General features: G+C 28.0%; 2 protein-coding genes across 2 annotated transcripts; both read right to left on the bottom strand.

Annotated features, from left to right (window-relative positions):
* Positions 1-966: 966 nt before the first annotated feature.
* LOC113851347 (7-deoxyloganetic acid glucosyltransferase-like) lies at positions 967-4,972 on the bottom strand. The gene is made up of 2 exons (XM_027481810.1): positions 4,457-4,972; positions 967-2,052 (listed from the first exon to the last, which is right to left on the bottom strand). The coding sequence occupies exons 1-2, from the start codon at positions 4,959-4,961 to the stop codon at positions 1,124-1,126; spliced, it is 1,434 nt and encodes a 477-aa protein (XP_027337611.1). The 5' UTR covers positions 4,962-4,972; the 3' UTR covers positions 967-1,123.
* Positions 4,973-6,772: 1,800 nt separating this feature from the next.
* On the bottom strand, positions 6,773-11,909 carry LOC113850150 (GDSL esterase/lipase At5g33370-like). Its single transcript, XM_027480537.1, has 5 exons — positions 11,654-11,909; positions 11,333-11,460; positions 10,172-10,414; positions 8,788-9,040; positions 6,773-7,101 (listed from the first exon to the last, which is right to left on the bottom strand). The coding sequence occupies exons 1-5, from the start codon at positions 11,907-11,909 to the stop codon at positions 6,869-6,871; spliced, it is 1,113 nt and encodes a 370-aa protein (XP_027336338.1). The 3' UTR covers positions 6,773-6,868.
* Positions 11,910-19,550: the final 7,641 nt, after the last annotated feature.

Below are 19,550 nucleotides of genomic sequence, written 5' to 3' on the forward strand. Positions count from 1 at the left end.
TTCTATTTTTAACGTTTTTCTTTATTTGTCTTTTTTTGAGAGGGTCAGTATACCACTAGAGCTTAAAATGACGTATCCTTAATCATCTTATTTTGCGAGGGTGAGATATTCCTCTAGGCATTATAGTGATGTATTCTTATTTGTATATTGTTTTGGGAAGGTGACGTTTCCTTCAAGACCTAAAAGGTGAGATATCCTAATTGTTTCACAGTGAAATATTTTAAGAATGAATTGGGACGAAAAATTTTAAAATCCTATCAAATATGAAAGTTATAACCAGGGAAGCTTTAAGTGAAAATAAAGTTTAAGAGAAATTATGAATAGTATATATATATATATACAGACAAGTAAATATAAATTATTTAATTTTTAATTTTTAAACCAATAATAAAGTTAACTTTATTATATAAAATTACAATAACTATATAAAAAATATTTAAAAGATTATCTTCACTTGCATAAATATTAGTTTTATAATACATGTAAAGAAATATATAATAAAATATTTTAATGATTAATTTAATAAAAAAAATTATAATTCAGCATAAATTTTAATTATTACATTAAAATAAATAATTATTTTATATTATATTTATGATGTAACATTATATTAATATTTATTTGTATGATAATTGAATAATATATATTATGAAAGACCAGAAAGAAAGTAGCAAATTTATAAAAGTTTAGCATATATATTCTAAACTTTTGGCGGTTATAGTTAAACACAAGCAAATCTTTAACAAATTTTAACCGTCAACTTGCAGTCGATAATATAATATTACTATGATTTTAGTCACTATCGATGACCAATGCATCTAGAATTGTCATTTTAATTGTAGTAAAAATGGTGATGCGGCAAGTATTGATACATGACATTGGTGATGTAATATTCCATTTGTGATGTGATCACTTAATAAAGCAAACTAACAATGATTTTAAAATGGAAAACTTTTAGGCAATAAACGAACCAAAAAGATAACATATTATGTTGAGAATGATAAAATAAAAAGAAACAAATTGAAGTTTTAAAATTACAAACATATTACTTAGCGATCTTTAGATTGAAAAATGAAATACATTTCAGCATTGTTATTCTGGAGAATGTGTTTTACTCATAATACTAGCTCCTCACCTTCATTGACGCTACATCCTTCATCAAATTCTCAATATTATGATAAGAGGAACCGGTTTCCTTAACACTATTAGCAGCCATTTCCGCAATCGCATCCGCGGAGCTTCTTAACCCTTCTATCTTATTTTCTATCAAATCCCTCACCATCTTCTCCACATTCAACCTATCATAAGTCCCATTCATGTCAAGCCCAATCTTCCATTGCTCAGTCACACTCCTACAATTGATCGGTTGATCATTTAAGACAGGCGAGCAAAGCATAGGCACCCCTTCAACAATGCATTCCAACGTAGAGTTCCAACCATTGTGGGTCAAAAACCCACCCACAGCAGGGTGGGACAGAACATCCTCTTGAGGGGCCCAATCCACAATGAGGCCCCTATCTTTTGTCGCCAACTCAAGCTCCACAGGCACATTGTCACCCAAACAACCTCCTCCTCCATTGATCAAGTCTTTTCTAATAACCCACAGGAAAGGCTTAAAACTATTCACCAAACCATGCCAAAACTCCATTAGTTGTTCACGTGACAACTTCACTACAGTGCCAAAACTAATATACAAAACTGATTTTTCATTTTGATGATCAAGCCAAGTAATGCAATTTCTATTTTCTTTTCTCAAATGACCATCAAGGGATGATGAAATGTTACTTGTGACATGGGTCTTGAGGAGAGTGTGGAGAGGACCAATAGTGTAAACTTTGGGAAATATAGTTTTTAGCTTAGTTATAGCATTGGCTTCTAGGTGGTCAAAGGTATTGAGTATCAGTGCTGAGGCTTGAGTCATGGCTATGGTTTCTTTCACGTAGAAATCAAGGACAAAGTGTCCAGGGTTAAATTTGAAAATATATGGAAGATCACGGTCTCTCAATAAATTCTCTATCACTGGGATGCTTGCGAGCAACTTATCTACATCTTCTGCATTTTAAGCCCATGAAATTGTGAAACTGCTATACATAACAAGGATAATATGCTAACAAAGGTAATTGTCAATAATTGAAGAAAGCATATACAAAAATAACCACCATATTTCATTATTCGAACTGAGAAAGCTCAGGTGCACACATAGAAAAATTAAATTAAAAAGCAATTTAATAGAGTTTCTGGTATATTATTACGGTAACAACAACGTTGGAATTGCCGTGCAGCCCTTAGATGAAGCACCGAAATGCTTTAAAATTTGACATATTATCACTTGATTACCACAAAATTGCCGGACCTGGAAAATCGAGAAGGAGAAAAAACAAAACAGAGCAAACAGAAGCAAAAGACTTTTGGGGAAGACCAGTATTATTTTAATCTATTAAAGTATTATATGAATAGATAATAGAAATAAATAAAACTTGTTAGTTAGAAAAAAAAAAGGTTTTTTTCTTTTCAAAATAATTTTGTTTGCACACTTTGAGGTATTAAATGAGTCAGTTCTAACTTAATTTAGCCTTTAACTTATGTGGGCTAAAGATAAAAAGTCTATGAAAAAAAAAGTCTACCATATAAAAAGTTCATGTAATAAAAAAAATCCATAAAATTAAGTGAGTTAGAACTAACTCATAAACTAATTATTTTTTAAAAATTATTATATTCTACTAAAAATATTTATTTTAATAATATTTTTTACTATAAATTTATAAATAAATAAAATTATTTAAAAATAGATAAAAATAATTAAATTTATATAATATTAAATATTTAAAATGAATTATTACTATTAAATAATATAAAATAAAATATAATTTATCAAATTAAGTTACATTTTTATCTAATTTTTATTTATATTATTAATAATTATTAAATTATAGTAATAAATTTTATTTAGATAATTTTATAAATAATTTTTTAACATATTATTTTATAATTTTATTTCAGTATTAGTCATAAAAAATTTTATATTTTAATATTATTATATTTTATTTATTTATTTATTTATAAAATTATCTTAAAAACATCACATGTTTAATAAATATTTTTAAAATTTCAACAGAGACACAAAACTAACAATAAAAAATAACATTGACTAAATTTATTAAGTTATTTGTTATCAAATTATTAAAATATTTAAATTAATTTATTTATATAAAATTTAATGTGTTAAAAAAGTAAATACAATACTATCATATAAAAATTATAAACAAATAATACTTAATATTATAAAATTAATAAATACAGAAAAAATAATTTATAAACTTAACAAAAATTAATGAATATTTATAAATTTAAAATTTAATTTATTATAATTTGATAGAATTTATTTTTAAAGTGAAATACTTTAATTTGACAGAATAATAATAAAATTTATTTTTTAAAGACATTTTTTATATATAAAATATTATTTTAAATAAAATAATTTAATAAAAATAATAAATAAGTATGTGTCTTTTACTTAAAAAAAGTAAATAACATTTATTAATTATTATATAAAAATAATTTTATTTTTTTATAAAATTATTATAAGATCACATGTTTAATAAATATTTTTAAAGTCACAGTAGAGATATCAAATTGATTATAAAAAATAATATTAGTTAAATTTATTAAGTCGTATATTATCAAAATACTCAAAATTATTTATTTAACTAAAATTTAATGTTTTTTAAAAAATAAATGCAACATTGTCACCGTGAAAATTAAAGATATAATATTTAATATTGTAAAATTAATTGATGCACAAAAATAACTAACGAGCTTTGTAAAAATTAATAAATTTTTGTAAATTTCAATTTTGGTTGATTTTAAATTGATATAATTTTTTATTTTTCTTAAAATATTTTTATATTTAAAATATAATTTTTATTAATTTTAAATAAAATAATTAATAAAAATAATAAACAAGTACATTTGACTTATATTAAAAAAATAAAATAATATTCATTAATTAATCTTTAACAAGTGTGAGATAATCCACTTCTAACTCTTACCCACATTTTTTTGATAAATTAGAGCTATCTGTTATGTGAAAAAGTTTATGTTTAGAACCAATTTGACAGCTTTACGCACACCTTATAAATTCCGCATACCTCAGTCTAATGAGTAACAAACAAGTTTTTAGACGTGTGAAATGGAATATCCAAAATAAAATATGAAAACATGATGTTTTGTTATCATTAAACTTATACTAATTTACTATTTTATATTTTTATTCAAAAAGTTGTTAAATTAAAATATATGTAATTAAAACAGAGTTTTTCCCTGCCAAAATTCCTTAATTAACAACTTCGTTGCTAAACTAGAGAAAAATGAATTCACATATATAAATAAATATATATGAAATTAACTTAATTAATTAATAAAATTAGGCTTTGAAACTTAAAATTTGTTTACTAACCTTGACGCTGCAGATCCATGACACCCTCCTGAATAATTTGGCAGATGTATATTGTGGCCCATGTGGCAGTAGCACTGTAGGTTCGGAAAGTGATGAGAGGAATCTGAAACTCTTGAGCAACATCCAAAGCAATGGTTGTCATCATCCCATCGGCTATGATACAAGAAGGTGGATTCCACTCGGATTTTTTCTCTAGAAGCTTCGAGAAGAATTCTCGAAAGTCTTTAGCAACCAAAGACCTGCATGTAGGAGTGATCATCGTTGTAAAATCGTTTGGAGGATGATGGTCAACGGGTAAGCCATCAGTGATGGACGCAAAGTGGAAATTGGGGAGAGATGGTAGGTGTGTGTGTTGAGTGAAGCGATTGTGGTTGTAATGTGAGTTGACAAAGGTGATTTTGTGGCCTCTATGGGAAAGAAATTTGGTTAAATTGAGCATTGGTTTGATGTGGCCTTCTGCTTGCATGGGTAAAGCCACTATGTGAGGTTCAGTTGAGTTCTCCATTTCTTTGCTCATTCAGGCTATGATTCCAATGTTACCAACCAATGCTTTGTTTCAACTTGGGTCTTCCAAGGGGAAAGTTACCGACACACCTTTTAGCTACGGTAAAAGGTCAACTAGAAATCATGCTTATTTTGGATTCTGATTGATTGGAAATATATAGGGTAGGGAAATAAATATACAGCTGGGTGGTCAGAAAATCTAGATACTAGTCACTTTCAAAATTAAATTACATTTAAAAATTTAGATTTTTAAAAAACAAAACATCCAATTTACTTTATTTTTTGTCCAGACATTATTTAAATTTTATTTTACAAAATTAGATTATATTTTCTTATTTATGCAATGGGTCTCACTCCCGTCCTCTTTCAGCTAAGTTAGGTGAGAAGTAAATTCTGGAATTCCAAAGAGCACGTGGTTAGCATGGTGAGTACATGGTCAGAATAATGTCATTGACATCAATTTAAATTAAATTAATTTAAATATTATTTTCTCCAACACAAAATTCATGTAATAACAAAATATATATATAATTATTTTAAAAATAAAAGATAATAATACAACTGCAAAAATTAATAAAAAATATTTTTTATGTTTTATTTATAATTTTTATGTAAATAATAAATGAAAAATAAAAAAATTATAAATATTAAAATAATATTGAAATTATTATAAATAAATATTTTTACATCTTAAACTTGAAAAATCAAATAAAAAAATCACATTTTAAAGTACATTCAATAATTATAAAATATAATAATTTTTTAACTAATACCTTTTAAATATTTGTTAATAAAATTTTATGGTTTAAATACCTTTTAACTACCTCCAAATAAGGTATATTTCAAAAAACTACATCAGAATTTTTTTTTTCATTTTAATGTTTAACTAATTTTTTTTAACGTGACTAACAGTTTGTCACGTCACCGATCTCTCATACACCTTACCATTATATCACCACACCAGGATTTCATCTCATCATTAAAAATACACGACCATGTCACCTTTTGTCTCTAATATTTACTCATCCACCTTACCATTAAATCATCACACCAGGATTTCATCTCATCATTAAAAATACACGACCATGTCACCTTTGATCTCTAATATTTACTCTTCACAGCTTTTCTATACGCCTATGTACATTATTATGTACTTTGATTGTATACATATCTGGTTTTGATAATGTGCTTCATCTCCACCCCAACAGCACCATCACCACCCCAACATCAGCATCCCCACTCCCAATACTTGCAACCCCAATATCCTCTATATTGATCATTGAATCACAATAATCATCTGTCTCAATATCAAAAAAATTATTTAATGAAATATCTTCATTATCTTCATATGTAAATCGTACATTATAAACTTATATTATTAGTAATATTTACAGCATTAATTTTAAAAATTTAAAATTATCAACTTCATATTACCTTCTTTTGTTGCATAATCATCATCATCATCACTCCCATGATTGAGTGAGAGTGATAAATTTACTTCTAACGAACGTGCCGCAACAGAAGATGTTTTACCAACCACAACATCTACATATATCTCAACTACATTCTTATGATGTGGTTGTTGACACGCACTTATCATGCAATCTATGTCTTCGTCACATACATCCAGAGTTGTTGTTGATGAAACATATAGTAGTCGGGTGGGTGTCATGAGGTGTAAAGGGTATGGTAAATGATGCTTTCTTCACTTAATTCATGATCGATATTGAACGTACACATTAGTTCCTGGAATTTTTTATATATGTATAATAAGTAAGCAGTTTGAGCAGGGATGAGAAAAAATGATGCCTAATTAACGTCATAAGCTTAAACGTCTAGAATAATACAATATCTTGTAGAAATTAGGTGTACAAACAAGAAAAGATGACGATTCATAGGAATGATGCATTAGGTTCTAGAATCTAAAGCAATAATTGTACTAAGGTTCATTGGGTTCATGTATTCGGTGGATCCAGTCATGAATTTATCCACGATCAATCTATTTGCTTTCTCGGATGGGTGAAAGGGGTCCCAAAATGCGTATAGATCTCTGTTTGGGCACAAGTTGGAAGCAGGGGTGCAGAGTCCAATTCCATTGTATGCTCCTTGACCACAGCATGCTACTTTTGACGTAACAAACCCTGCATATGAAATAAAATGGCTAATAAATACTTCCCAATTGGACATTTCCATAAAAAGATTATGCGTTTTGGGGATGGAACCAACAAACGTGAGTTGTAATCAAAATATCCTCAAAAGGGTAATACGAGTGTCAATTTCTTTTACAATGATCACAAGAAGAGCAATGTCAACAGTGCTCTTTTTTAACACTTTTCATTCTTAGCACATTCATGTGTGTTCCACTAAAATTTTGGACGGGCTTCACTTTAATGAGGGTGCTAAAAAGTATTATATTGCTATCATTTCTTTAAGAAGAATAAATTTTTTGTGCCCAAGAGTTTCAACATACCATTTCGGTTTGGGACTTCAGTTGGATATCAGCTTGACCTTAATTACTAGCCAGAATGACACTAACTTGTCAACTTCTAAACAAAATATCAAAGCAGCTCCCAATTTTCATAGCAATGTTTATAGCACAGCACAATAACTTACTCTTTTCGGTTTCAAATACAGATAAAAAATAATTAAATGATACTAATTAAAAAATTAATCTCATTTAATAATTAAATCATACTAATTAAAAATTAACACTAAAAATACTTTAATATTTTTTCCTTTTACGTAAGGCTGGACTCCTAGCTTCTTAAATGTGTATTTATTAAGATGGGGCAGGGGAAGGGCAACGTTGTCATTGACGTCAACTAACCGCGGAGAATGGTCCCACAGCATTTAAGCTGATTTCTACAAATCGGTCTATTTGGATTGGGTATGGTAAATGCTGTCAGTGGTGACCAGAAAGTAAAATATGTTCAAACCAACAAATGAATCCTTCGATTAAAACATATTATTATAAGAGAATGCTGATAAATTCTTCAAGATATTAGTTAAAAAAGATTAAAAATATTATTATTATATTTTATCATAATTTTTAATGAAAATTTTATATTTGTTCATTATTCTTCAACCATAATTAGTATTTTAAAGTATTTTGTTGATAAGACTCTTAAATACATATTGATATACTACCTTTTCAATTAATCTATGCCACAAATTACTTGCTCCATTTCAAATTATGTGACATTAATTTAAAGTTATATATATAATGAAAATTATTAATTATTATAATGAAATTGATCACTCAAAGATTTAAAAAGTTATCACAGCCACCAAATTTTTTGTCACTAAATTATTTTTTCAACACCACTTTAGTCTTTCGTAAAGAATAATATAATAAAATTTTAATGTTTAAAGACTTAATTTATCATCAATAACTACTTTAATCAAATTTAACAATCTAAATATGACATTTTAGATTTTTAAGAAACTAATTTAGTAAAAAATAACTTTTTAAATGATTAATTTAGTGACAAAATCATAAAAAAAACTAATATGGCAACCATTTAAATTTTTAAATTACTATGTTAGTAGTTTAAATCTCTAGAAAACTTACTTAATGACCGTATCATTTTCTAAGAATTATTTTTTGACAGTTTTCTCAAAATTTTAAAAGGCTAATTTAAATACTAATAATAATATTTATTTTATTAAAAAAGCTATTCATTGTATTTTTATATCTTTAATCTGAAGAAATACTTGTTTTTAAACAAAAATGTACTCCTTTGAAATGCTTAAAAAGGATAGATGTAGATAATTGAAAATAGGAGTGAATAAGAACAGAAAAAAGAAAGGGTTAACAATTAACATACCATATGCTTGTGGATTACTAACGAAATCCAAATGCATTGTGAAGGCGTTTGCGGAAATGAAGACATCAGAACCAATTTGAGAGTTGAGTTGGTGCAGTAGTTGGACAAGTTGAGGATTGAACAAGTTAACGGCTCGTTGCAGCTCTGTGGCACATTCCCCGTTTCTGCTATGCAACGCCAATTCAGCTGGTACACAACCTAACGGTCCCGTGCCAGTCACCAGAACCCTTCGTGCTCCCAATTCATACAGATTCTGCGTCCATTCATTTATTACATTCAATATACACCAAAATTTCTTAGTGCCTAAAATCCTCATACTATAGGCACAAAGAGAGAGAGTGTGTGAAGGAGGAAGTGCATTTATTCTTCATTTGTACTATGGTTGCACCTTGGGTGATAGAATTTATGTGGGTTTTAATATTAACCAGCAAAATGATCGCTGCCTTCAACCACCAATTGAATTTTACCCGACAGAAATATTAATAATATAATCTTGTTTTAAATATTTTTATTATTAACTAATCGATCTACATGTAATAGTTATTACTCGTATTTCTATAATTTTTAATAAATATTAACTAATAAATAAAAATATTAAAAAGAATATATGAAAATATGTTACTCTCTTCTTTTATCAAAACATGTCTGTCTTACAAAGTCTACATCACTGTCATGACCAATTATAATGGTACATGTTAGGAACCTCTTCCGTATAAAAATATATCAGCCTTTGAGGGAGTTGTTTCTGGTATTCCTCTTCAACATACTGATTCTATAATGAAACATTTATTAATTGCAAATTTTTGTTAATTAAAAAATACTAGACAGTCTATAATATTATTTTTCTAATCTTCTACTCATTAAAAATTTCTATTTATTCAACAAAAAATATTAAATAAACATATTAAATTTTTCAGTTAATAAAATAATATTAAATACAAATTTAAGATAATTAATTAAAATATTATGGATCATACAACTTACTCAAACATCAGTTTTCTTAAATTGATACTTAATTATATACAATTTTCCTTTTTTGCCTTATCTTTTTCAGCCATTCCTAACATATCTCCTTTTATAGTTTCATGACCAATGTGTCAGGTCATAGGAACAGCCCATTATGACTCAAGAAAAATGGTACATAATAATATATGTTTTAAAAAGCAATGCTTTTTAATATTGACTGAAATTTATAGAGATTCTTAGTATTATAAAGTGAACTCGTTAAATTAAAAATGAGTCTCATAGTATTTGATAAATCTCAGTAAATTTTAATTAATAATGAAGTGTTTGTATACAAAATGATATATTAAAGATAGTGTGTTAATAGAACTATTCAGTGATCCAAAATGTGTAATCTGAAAGTAGAAGGATAAGAATGTACCGCAAGAATTTTGCGATACTCGGACATGAGGAAGACAACATAATCTGGAAGAGCATATTCGCGAGATCTGGCAGAGAAAGGAACCAAGTAATAGTTGTTGACAAAATCATTGCCTCCTAAGGTTATGAGGACCAATGCTTGGTTCACTAGTTTTTGTGTCTGCTCTTCTCCAATTAGTGCACTTACCCTTTGCTGATACTGTTTGAAGTAAGCCAATTGCTGGGTAATTCGGATTATGTTTATCTGCAAATGTTTTTAGTTAGATACATTACAGTTTAATGGTCACCTTGTTTTCTCTTATTAAACACAGAAATTAAAGATTTCCGCTAAAACAAAATGAACAGGATGTCCCTAGACTTTAATACGCTATATGATAATAGTTATTTCATAAGGGAAAGAGAGATTTTCACTATGCAAGATAGAAATGGCATTGCCAACATATCAATGATAAATCATGTTAATGTGTGTAGTTTTATAAGTCTTCCCAACCATAATATTACAGGAACAGTTTAAGATTGTGAATTATGATTTAAAAACATGGTAGCGACTAACTAATGTTTTGAATTAATTAAAAAAAAAGTACTGTTAAAAGTACGTTTGAGAGAGGATTTTTGGAGGGAAAGGGAGGAGAAAGTTTATTTTTTAATTTTATATTAAAAGAATTATATATTATTTAAGATGAAAAATATATTATTAATATATTAAGTTTTTATTATTATATTAATTTATATATTTTATTTTTAAAAATTATTAATTTTAAATATATTTACTTAAAATATAAAAATAAGACTTGCCTTTTCTTTCTCTCTAAATATTCTCTCCCAAACATACCTTAAAGGTATGATAATGCACTTTTTAGTGTCTTTAATATATTATCAACATAATTTTTTTTAAATATATTACTTTAATTTTCTTAACTATAACTTTAATAGTACTAGTTAGTAAGATTTTTTAAAATAAAATATTAAAATTTTAATTTATGAGCCCATTTATGCAAATGACTTAATTAAGTCTCTCATCCTCTGGTTGAATCCAAAGGTCTATAGGATTACTATAGAAGTGAAATGTATAACAACACACTAGAAAATGAAAGAAAAATAATTTTGAAATAGATGTAAAATAAATCGGTATAAAATATATGAATCGAAAATAAAAACTTACAAACTGAATTCCAGTGTCGTTGAGAATTCCTATCCCAGCAGAAGCAAAGTTGGCACCAACAAGCAGCCTTTCACCATCAAGCTCTGGACTCAAATATGGTAATGTGGGTTCTGACCCAATTTTTTCACCTACATGAAAATGCATGCCACAGTTTATATATGGTTTACAACAGATGATATGCATAATTAAAACACCCCAAAACAAAATAAGGAGAAGAAAGCTACTAAAAATAACTACTTTGAGGTTCTAATAAAATACACGGACATAAAAAAAAAAAAGATTATAATAAAAATAATATATAGATGATCATGAGCACCCAACTGATAAGGTCAGGAATGTTGAGGCCATTGGAGAAACGACCAGAGGCTCTATGAGCTGGAGAATCAATGCCATAGGGATATGAATCGGCACGAGCAGTGGTGGCTAAGTAGTTATTATTGCCATTGTCCACAAGCGAATCACCAAAAACAAAAAATGCTCGTGCCTCAGCTTGTGGAGCAACAATGCTCCAAGTGATCAACAACAAACATGCAACTATAAATTTAGAAGAAACAATCCTTTTGTTGTTTTCGTCCATTGGAATGTCTCCTAGAAGTGATGAATGCTTTCCTCTTCTCAAACTAGGAACCTGATATGTGAATGAAAATGTTAGGTGACTTATATAATGCTTTATCAATTGTTGTGATCTTTGTTGCTAATTAATTAAGTAGCTTTCGCTACCACTAGTAGATGTAGATATGGTATAATTATGATTCATGAAAAAGTTTCTTTCACTCTAACTAATATTGTCATTTTATTGAAAAACTTTTAATTTAGAACAAATAAAATTGTATATATGTCACAGTAGATCGTAATGTGTCAATATATAACTAGTCATGATAATGTTATAATGCATGCAAATTGAATTACGCATAGAGCTTCAACTACTTTTAACGGTGTTATACCGCGTGTTTAAATGAAACCCAAATAGTGAAGTAACTTAAATAATGCTCAATTATTTAGCTTTGTTACATAATTAAGTGACATATAGTGTTCATTTCTCTTACTAAATCATGTATTCGTTGTATAAGATCGAATGTTATCTTCACAAAAACATGCTTAAAGTCACACTTCATGTAATGTGCCAAAATATAACTTCGATAATATTGCAATGCATCAAAATTGGACTATCTAACTAGATTCAATTATTTCTATGGGTGTTACTGCATTTGATATAAATGCAACATGGCCTACAGCTAGCTGTTGTTTACTATACTCATTTCTTTGCTTGCTTTGGTCAGTGCTGTCATAGTGTCACCATAATTATTATTATCTACTTTTGTTTTGTGTTCAGAATTTACTTCCCCAAAGCTGGCCCGCAGGTTGGTTCAAGCTGTGAGTTTATTGGAGATAAATTCTCATCAGAGAAATTTTGTATAATGCATCGTGTGATCTTTGCTTCTAAGGGGTTTAACTGGCTGCAGAAATTTCCATATCTCCATATGTTCATATTTCCTATGGTCTACAACCAGTACATCATATTTTTTCCCCATTTCACATAAAATTAAAGATATAATCCAAGTGTATATTGGATGTTAAAAGTACTGTATATGAATATAGAATTTAATTAAATATTATTCAAGAAATTATTTTTCAGTTATAATTTATATTAAAATTTTAACTATGAAATTTATTGTAATAAATTATATAAACATTATGAAAATAAATTAAAAAATTATAAATTATTTCTATGAAATGTTTGTAACGTTCTAAATGCAACAGGTGACATACGACACGTACACCAATTTTTAATAGGTTTTAGGGGTCTTATCTCAGCTGACCAACCACATCAGAACCTATTTAAAAAACATGAACCCGGTTCGGTAGTGAAATTTATTTTGGTTTTCAATTCCAACAAAAATATCTTAATTGGTTTGAGTACCATGTATGTTATTATTATGTCCTTTTCAAACAATCAAACTCGATCTAAATCAAATTATTAATTTTATATATATTTCAACTATTTAATATAAAATTTAATTGTATAAATTATTTAAAATATCTTAATAAATTTTGAACGTTAAAGATGTTGTTCCATACTTTCAGTAAGATTTTGACATAGAGAAAAAGAATGAATGAATTTTTTTTTTTCTAAACATCAACATTTCAAATTAACCCAACGTAATTAACCTAAATAAAATTGTTTCAGTTTTCTAATTTGTAAACAATTGATTGATTCAGATTTTAGTTTTGTCAAATATGGATCAAACCCAACTCTCCATGTCCATTCTAAAGGTAAAACTACGAACATCTCTTGACAACATTGGTTGTGTAAACAAAACACTCTCTATGTCTTTTTATAATAATACTTTATAAAATGTTAAATAAGAAAATAAATATATTTAATATCTTAAAAAATATAAGACAATAAAGTTCTATTAAGATTTATTTTTTAAAAAAATTAAAAAGATATACAAAATAAATAATTGAGAACATATCCACCATTATTTAATTAAATTTTAATATTTTACAAATATAAATAACTTTACATCAATAATAAATAATATTTATATTAAGTGCTAGACTTTTAATCGAGATAAGATTATGGGGCTACTTTATTTTTATATGATTTTTTATTTTTAAAATACAAAAATTATGAGAATTTTTGCTATATTACGTGGATATGGGGTTTTCATAAAAGTCGCCAGTGGCGATTTTTTTTATCTTATATATCAAATCACAATTAAAACTCACCAATGGTGAGATTTAAAAATAGTTATAATTTATTCATGACAAAAATTGTAATTGATGACTTTTGGTGCTATAATTAAAAAATATACATGTAAAATCGTCAGTGGCGATTTTTGGAAGTACAAAAAAATTAAAAATTGCCATTGGCGACTTTTGGGAGTAAAAAAATAAAAAACCACCATTGACAACTTTTAAATAATATTAATTAATCTAAAAATTTTAAAAGTCGCTATTGGCGATTTTTAAAATATTTGTCTATAAATACCGAGTTCTTCCTTCATTGACGTTACAAGTGAGTAGATTTGAATTTTTAGATATAAGGAGAGGGATAGATCACTATAGAGGAAAAAATGAGTGTGCTTCTGTTGATATATTTTAATAGTGAGATTATTACAAATACTCGTGAAGGTGTATTATTTAGGTGTGAAAATCCAACATGTGTGTACATAAGAGAGAATATGTCATTTGACGAATTGTGTTATTGGCTTACTCAAAATATTGAATTTGTGTTTCCAAAAGCAGTAGAAATTATTGTTTATAGGTGTCCAATATCTATATTTGGCAGTTTCACGCAATATTATACAGTTCCAATAACAAACGATGCTAATGTTGTACAGATGTTTCAAATACATCACCTATGTCATCCACCAACTTTTGTCATTGAGTTATATGTTGTTTTCAAAGAAATTGCAATTAACATTGATGAAGAAGATGATGATGCATATGCAAGCACTGTCCCAAATAGAGAGGTAAAATGGATAAATGTCAATAATAAAAGTAGTGACTCTGAATATGAAGGAGAATATGGAAGTGGTGAACTGCGTGAAGATGAAGAAGTAGATGATGATGGTGATGACAAGGTCCAATTGTCAAACACAGTGATTGGACAACATCCATTTGGGGAGCCACCTTTCATGCATTCGTTAAATCTCGATGCTATGCATGCCTCTAAGTTTTCAGATTATGCAAATTTAGGTATGTGTTATTTTTAACAATGTTGTTGATGAATACAAATATAGTTTTTTAATTAAATATACTTGTGTTTGCATTTGATAGGTCATTTTGATTTAGATGGAGACTTGTATGTTGGAAAACAATTTGCTGATAGAAAAACTGTTATACGAGCAATTAAATGTTATAGTATAGCAAATGGTGTGGACTACAAAGTGGTTGAGTCAGAACCAAGTACATTTTATTGTAAATGTGTGAGGTATGGAATTGATTGTGGATGGCTTCTTAGTGCTACTTTTAGAAAGAACGAGTTTATTTGGGAGATTAGAAAGTACAACGGTTCGCACACATGTACAAGAGGATGAATTTCTCAAGACCACACCAAATTGGATTCTGACACAATTGCAGAATGTATAAAGCCAATAGTTGAGTCTGACCCTTCCTTTAAGATAAAACTCGTTATTGATGAAATTCAGTCTCGATATGGGTACACGATAACATATAGGAAAGCATGGATGGGAAAGCAAAAGACAATTGAAAAAGTTTATGGTCAATGGGAAGCCTTGTTTGAAGCTTTGCTGCAATGGTGTGCAGCAATGTGTGACTGTGTTTGAGGTTCCGTTGTTCAGTTGGATGCTGTAGATGCCTATCATGTTGATGAGTTAGTTCCCAATGTAAAAATATTTCGTCGAGTAAGCATTTAGACACTGCAAACTACTTGTGCAAGTTGATGGGACACATTTATATGGAAAATACAAGGGAGTTCTATTGGTGGCCATTGTACAAGATGGTAATCAGAATATTTTGCCAATTGCTTTTGCTATTGTTGAGGTTGAGATAGCAGATGCCTAGTTTTTTTTCCTTCATAATTTACGCCGGCACGTTGTCACCCAAAATGGTGTTGGCATAATTTCTAATCGACACAAGTCAATTAATGTAGCAATAAGAAGAAGCAATGAAGAGTGGGAACCACCAAGAGCTTTTCACATGTATTGTATTAGGCATATTGCGGCAAATTTTTTACAAAGATTCAAAGCTCCATACTTGCATAAACTTGTTGTTCGCATGGGTATGTTTCATAACCTTATTGTACTTTTAATAAGAATGTTAAACAAATAAATATATACTATTAAATGTACTAATATGAATCCTTGTATTTTTTTTAGGTTATTCAAGAACTGAATGTGAATATAATATTCATTATGAGCGTCTATGGGAACGTGGAGAGATTTACTTAAGCTGACTTAATGAAATTCCCTAAGAGAAATGGGTTCTAGCATTTGATGGAGGACATAGGTGGGGTCACATGACAACAAATTTGGTTGAGTGCATTAATTCAGTGTTAAAAGGTGCCCGCAATCTTCCAATCACCGTCCTATTAAGAGCAACTTACTTTCAATTGGGTGAGTTATTTGCTTGGAAAGGAAGTAAAGCATATACACAAAGAAAGGCCAGACATATTTTCTCTGAATTTGTGATAACCCGACTTCAATCAAATGAGGTAGGCGCCAGAAACTTGCATATTACTCAATTTGATAAACAAAGTGAGAGTTTCCATTTACAAGATTTATCTAACAGGCAAGAATATAGAGTTGATTTGAGGCAAAGGTAGTGTGACTATGACGATATGCATACTGATAGATATCCGTGTGACAATATGATTGCTGCATGTTGTAGTAAATTGACCAGAAATAATTACAAATATAACATAAATTTTTGCACTACAATAAATATGTTATAAATTATTATATTTACTAACTAATTATATAAAATCAAATAAATTACTTTTTTTAACTAATTTATAATATTTTTAGAATATGTTAACAAATGTCAAAAACACTAATTACAAAAATTAATTTAATTTATTTGTGGTATGTGTAAAATAAATATGTTTTTATTAAATATCAATTTTTAGACTCTATTTTTTGTTAATTTTTTATAATAATAATTTCAATTATTACTCAATATAATTTGTTTCAAAATTTATCAAAATAATAACAATTTATTATATTACCATAAATGTATATTTCAAAGTTTATATTAAGTAACTATTTATACTAACAAATAATTGTTACGTTATTTTTCTAAAAATAATATAATTTAATAATTATGTTAAGACACATAAAATAACTAATTATAATTATTTCACAATTTTAACTTAATTATATAAATAAATGCATATTTTATTCTCAATTACTCAAAATTATAAATATATTTATCAAAATTGTAATCAAATCTAAATTTAAAATTAAATTTAAAAATTAACAGAAATATTAAACTTACATTTAAATTGCAGATTTTTTTTCTAAAATATGCATCCTTGAATTCAAAGTAAAATCTCTAACTATCTTCGAAAATAAATTAAAAAAAATTACTCAATATTATTTTTTTGAAAAAAATTTCTTCACCTTTCTTCAACCTTACAAATCACCCTTTCTTTTGCTTCTCTGATATCCTATTTCACAACCCTCTCAGAACCCTCACACAATTTCACTTTGCCTCTATTCTTCGTGCATGGTTTTCGCTCAACTGGAGTGCCATTTATAGCATAAAAACTCACCACCAGCAATTTTTGAGTCCACCATTACACATGCTTGCAGACAACAATCATTTTTGCAGAGATTTCTAAAGCAAAAATTGCCATTGACGATTTTTCAGATCTGAGAGATGCCTGACAAGCGTGAAAATCTACAGAGACAGGCAGAATAGTGATTTTTCAGAGATTCCTGATGCAAAAGTCGCCATTGGCTATTTTTCAGATCTGAGAGATGACAGGAAAGCGTGAACATCTACAGTTGTAAGTGAAACAGATTTTACAGGTCAAAAATCGCCATTGGCGATTTTTCAAAGCCTTCAGACTCCATTAATGGTGCTTAGGTTGTTGTAGAAGTGTTGTAGGTCATTCAGACACCATTAATGGTATTCAAAGGTCACCGGTGACGAGTTTTCAGGCGCTTGAGAGTTTAGACTCAGGTCATTCAAGTCTGCAATTTGCTGGTTTTTTTTTGTTTCATGGAAAAATCGCCAATGGCGTTCTTCAGAACACCATATTTACGTATTTTTGCAAAAAAATATCATATTTTATGTATTCTATTAACGTGTTACCATATTTAAATTATTCTCCCAAGATTATGGTTTTGGCTATCTACAAATATTGAGAATCATTTTGTTTGTCAACAGTCTGGGTTGAAAACTTCTTCTATTTAGGATCGTTGTATTGTATTACATGTTCAATTTCATAAAGAGTTGAAGTATCCCTTTTACTCTCAAATAAAAAAAAATTTCTATACTGATTAAAAAAATGTATAATAGTTAAGCTGTTAACAAATCAACAATCAAAAACTGATAGATGAGAGGGGGAAAAATTGGATGTTAATGTGATTAAGAAGGGAGAAAGCAACTGGGACAACAAAAAAAAGGACAAACACATCGCAGAGGCTAAGAGAAAGGCAATAGTAAAAGAAAAAGGGTGACAACAAAGATTACATAAATAGTGATAACAGTTTGACATTATTTAGAAAAAAATATTTTGTGAAGAGAACATAAATGTTAGATTTTTTAAATTCATATCCACATGTTTATTTGTGACTTTAATTTAATCTAATATTTTAATTATAATAGTCATAAATATAGCTCTTGATTTAATTACTACATTATCTCCTTTAAATCAAACTTTAATCATTATCAGTATCTCTTCTTTAATTTGTAAAACAACTCAACTTTACACGGCTTAATAAAAATATATGTAATTTGATCTTCAGTACGACAATAATTAATTTCTACTTCTTTTTCAGTCATTAACTCTTGTATTCTATAAAATTGAATATCAATATACTTGGACCATCTATGAAAAATTGGTTTTTTGCATAGAGTAATAGCAAACATATTTTTACAAAATATTTTTGTTTGGAGTTTTCTGCTTCTGATGCATCACTATAAGTATTCTTCTCAGTCATATTGTTTGTATTGACGATCATGATAATGTATCACTCCTTAAATGAAATGCATATCCTTACATGATTTTTCTTGTTTTTATATCTCTTGCCCAATCACTATTTGTATAGTCAACAAGTATCACATTATTGTCATTGATATAAAAAACTCCCTTGATTCAAGTATCTTTGATATATTTAAGAATTCTTTTAACTCCTTGCAAATGATAAATACATGGTTCTTCCATAAATCTGCTAAGCAATCCAACTCCAAAAACAATATATGGTCTTGTTGTAGTCAATTATCAAATATCTTAACTTCCAATCAAACTTTTGTAGAGGATTGAATAAATCTTATTGCCATTATTTTCTCTTATCAACTTTAACTTTTCTTCAACTAGAGTAAAGCTTGACTTTGAATTCTCTATCTTAAATTTCTTAAAAATATCACTAGCATATTTCTTCTGAGAAATGAAAATGCCACCAAAATTGAACAACCTCAATGTCTAATGTAACTTTCGCATTTTTATATTTATTATTATAGCATTGAATGTTGGTTGTATTTGTGAAGTTATTTGAATTTTAGAGAGTTTAAATAATGTAAG

This window comes from Abrus precatorius, unplaced genomic scaffold (assembly GCF_003935025.1).
Source record: "Abrus precatorius isolate BTA unplaced genomic scaffold, Abrus_2018 Scaffold9, whole genome shotgun sequence".
Classification (NCBI taxonomy): Eukaryota; Viridiplantae; Streptophyta; class Magnoliopsida; order Fabales; family Fabaceae; genus Abrus; species Abrus precatorius.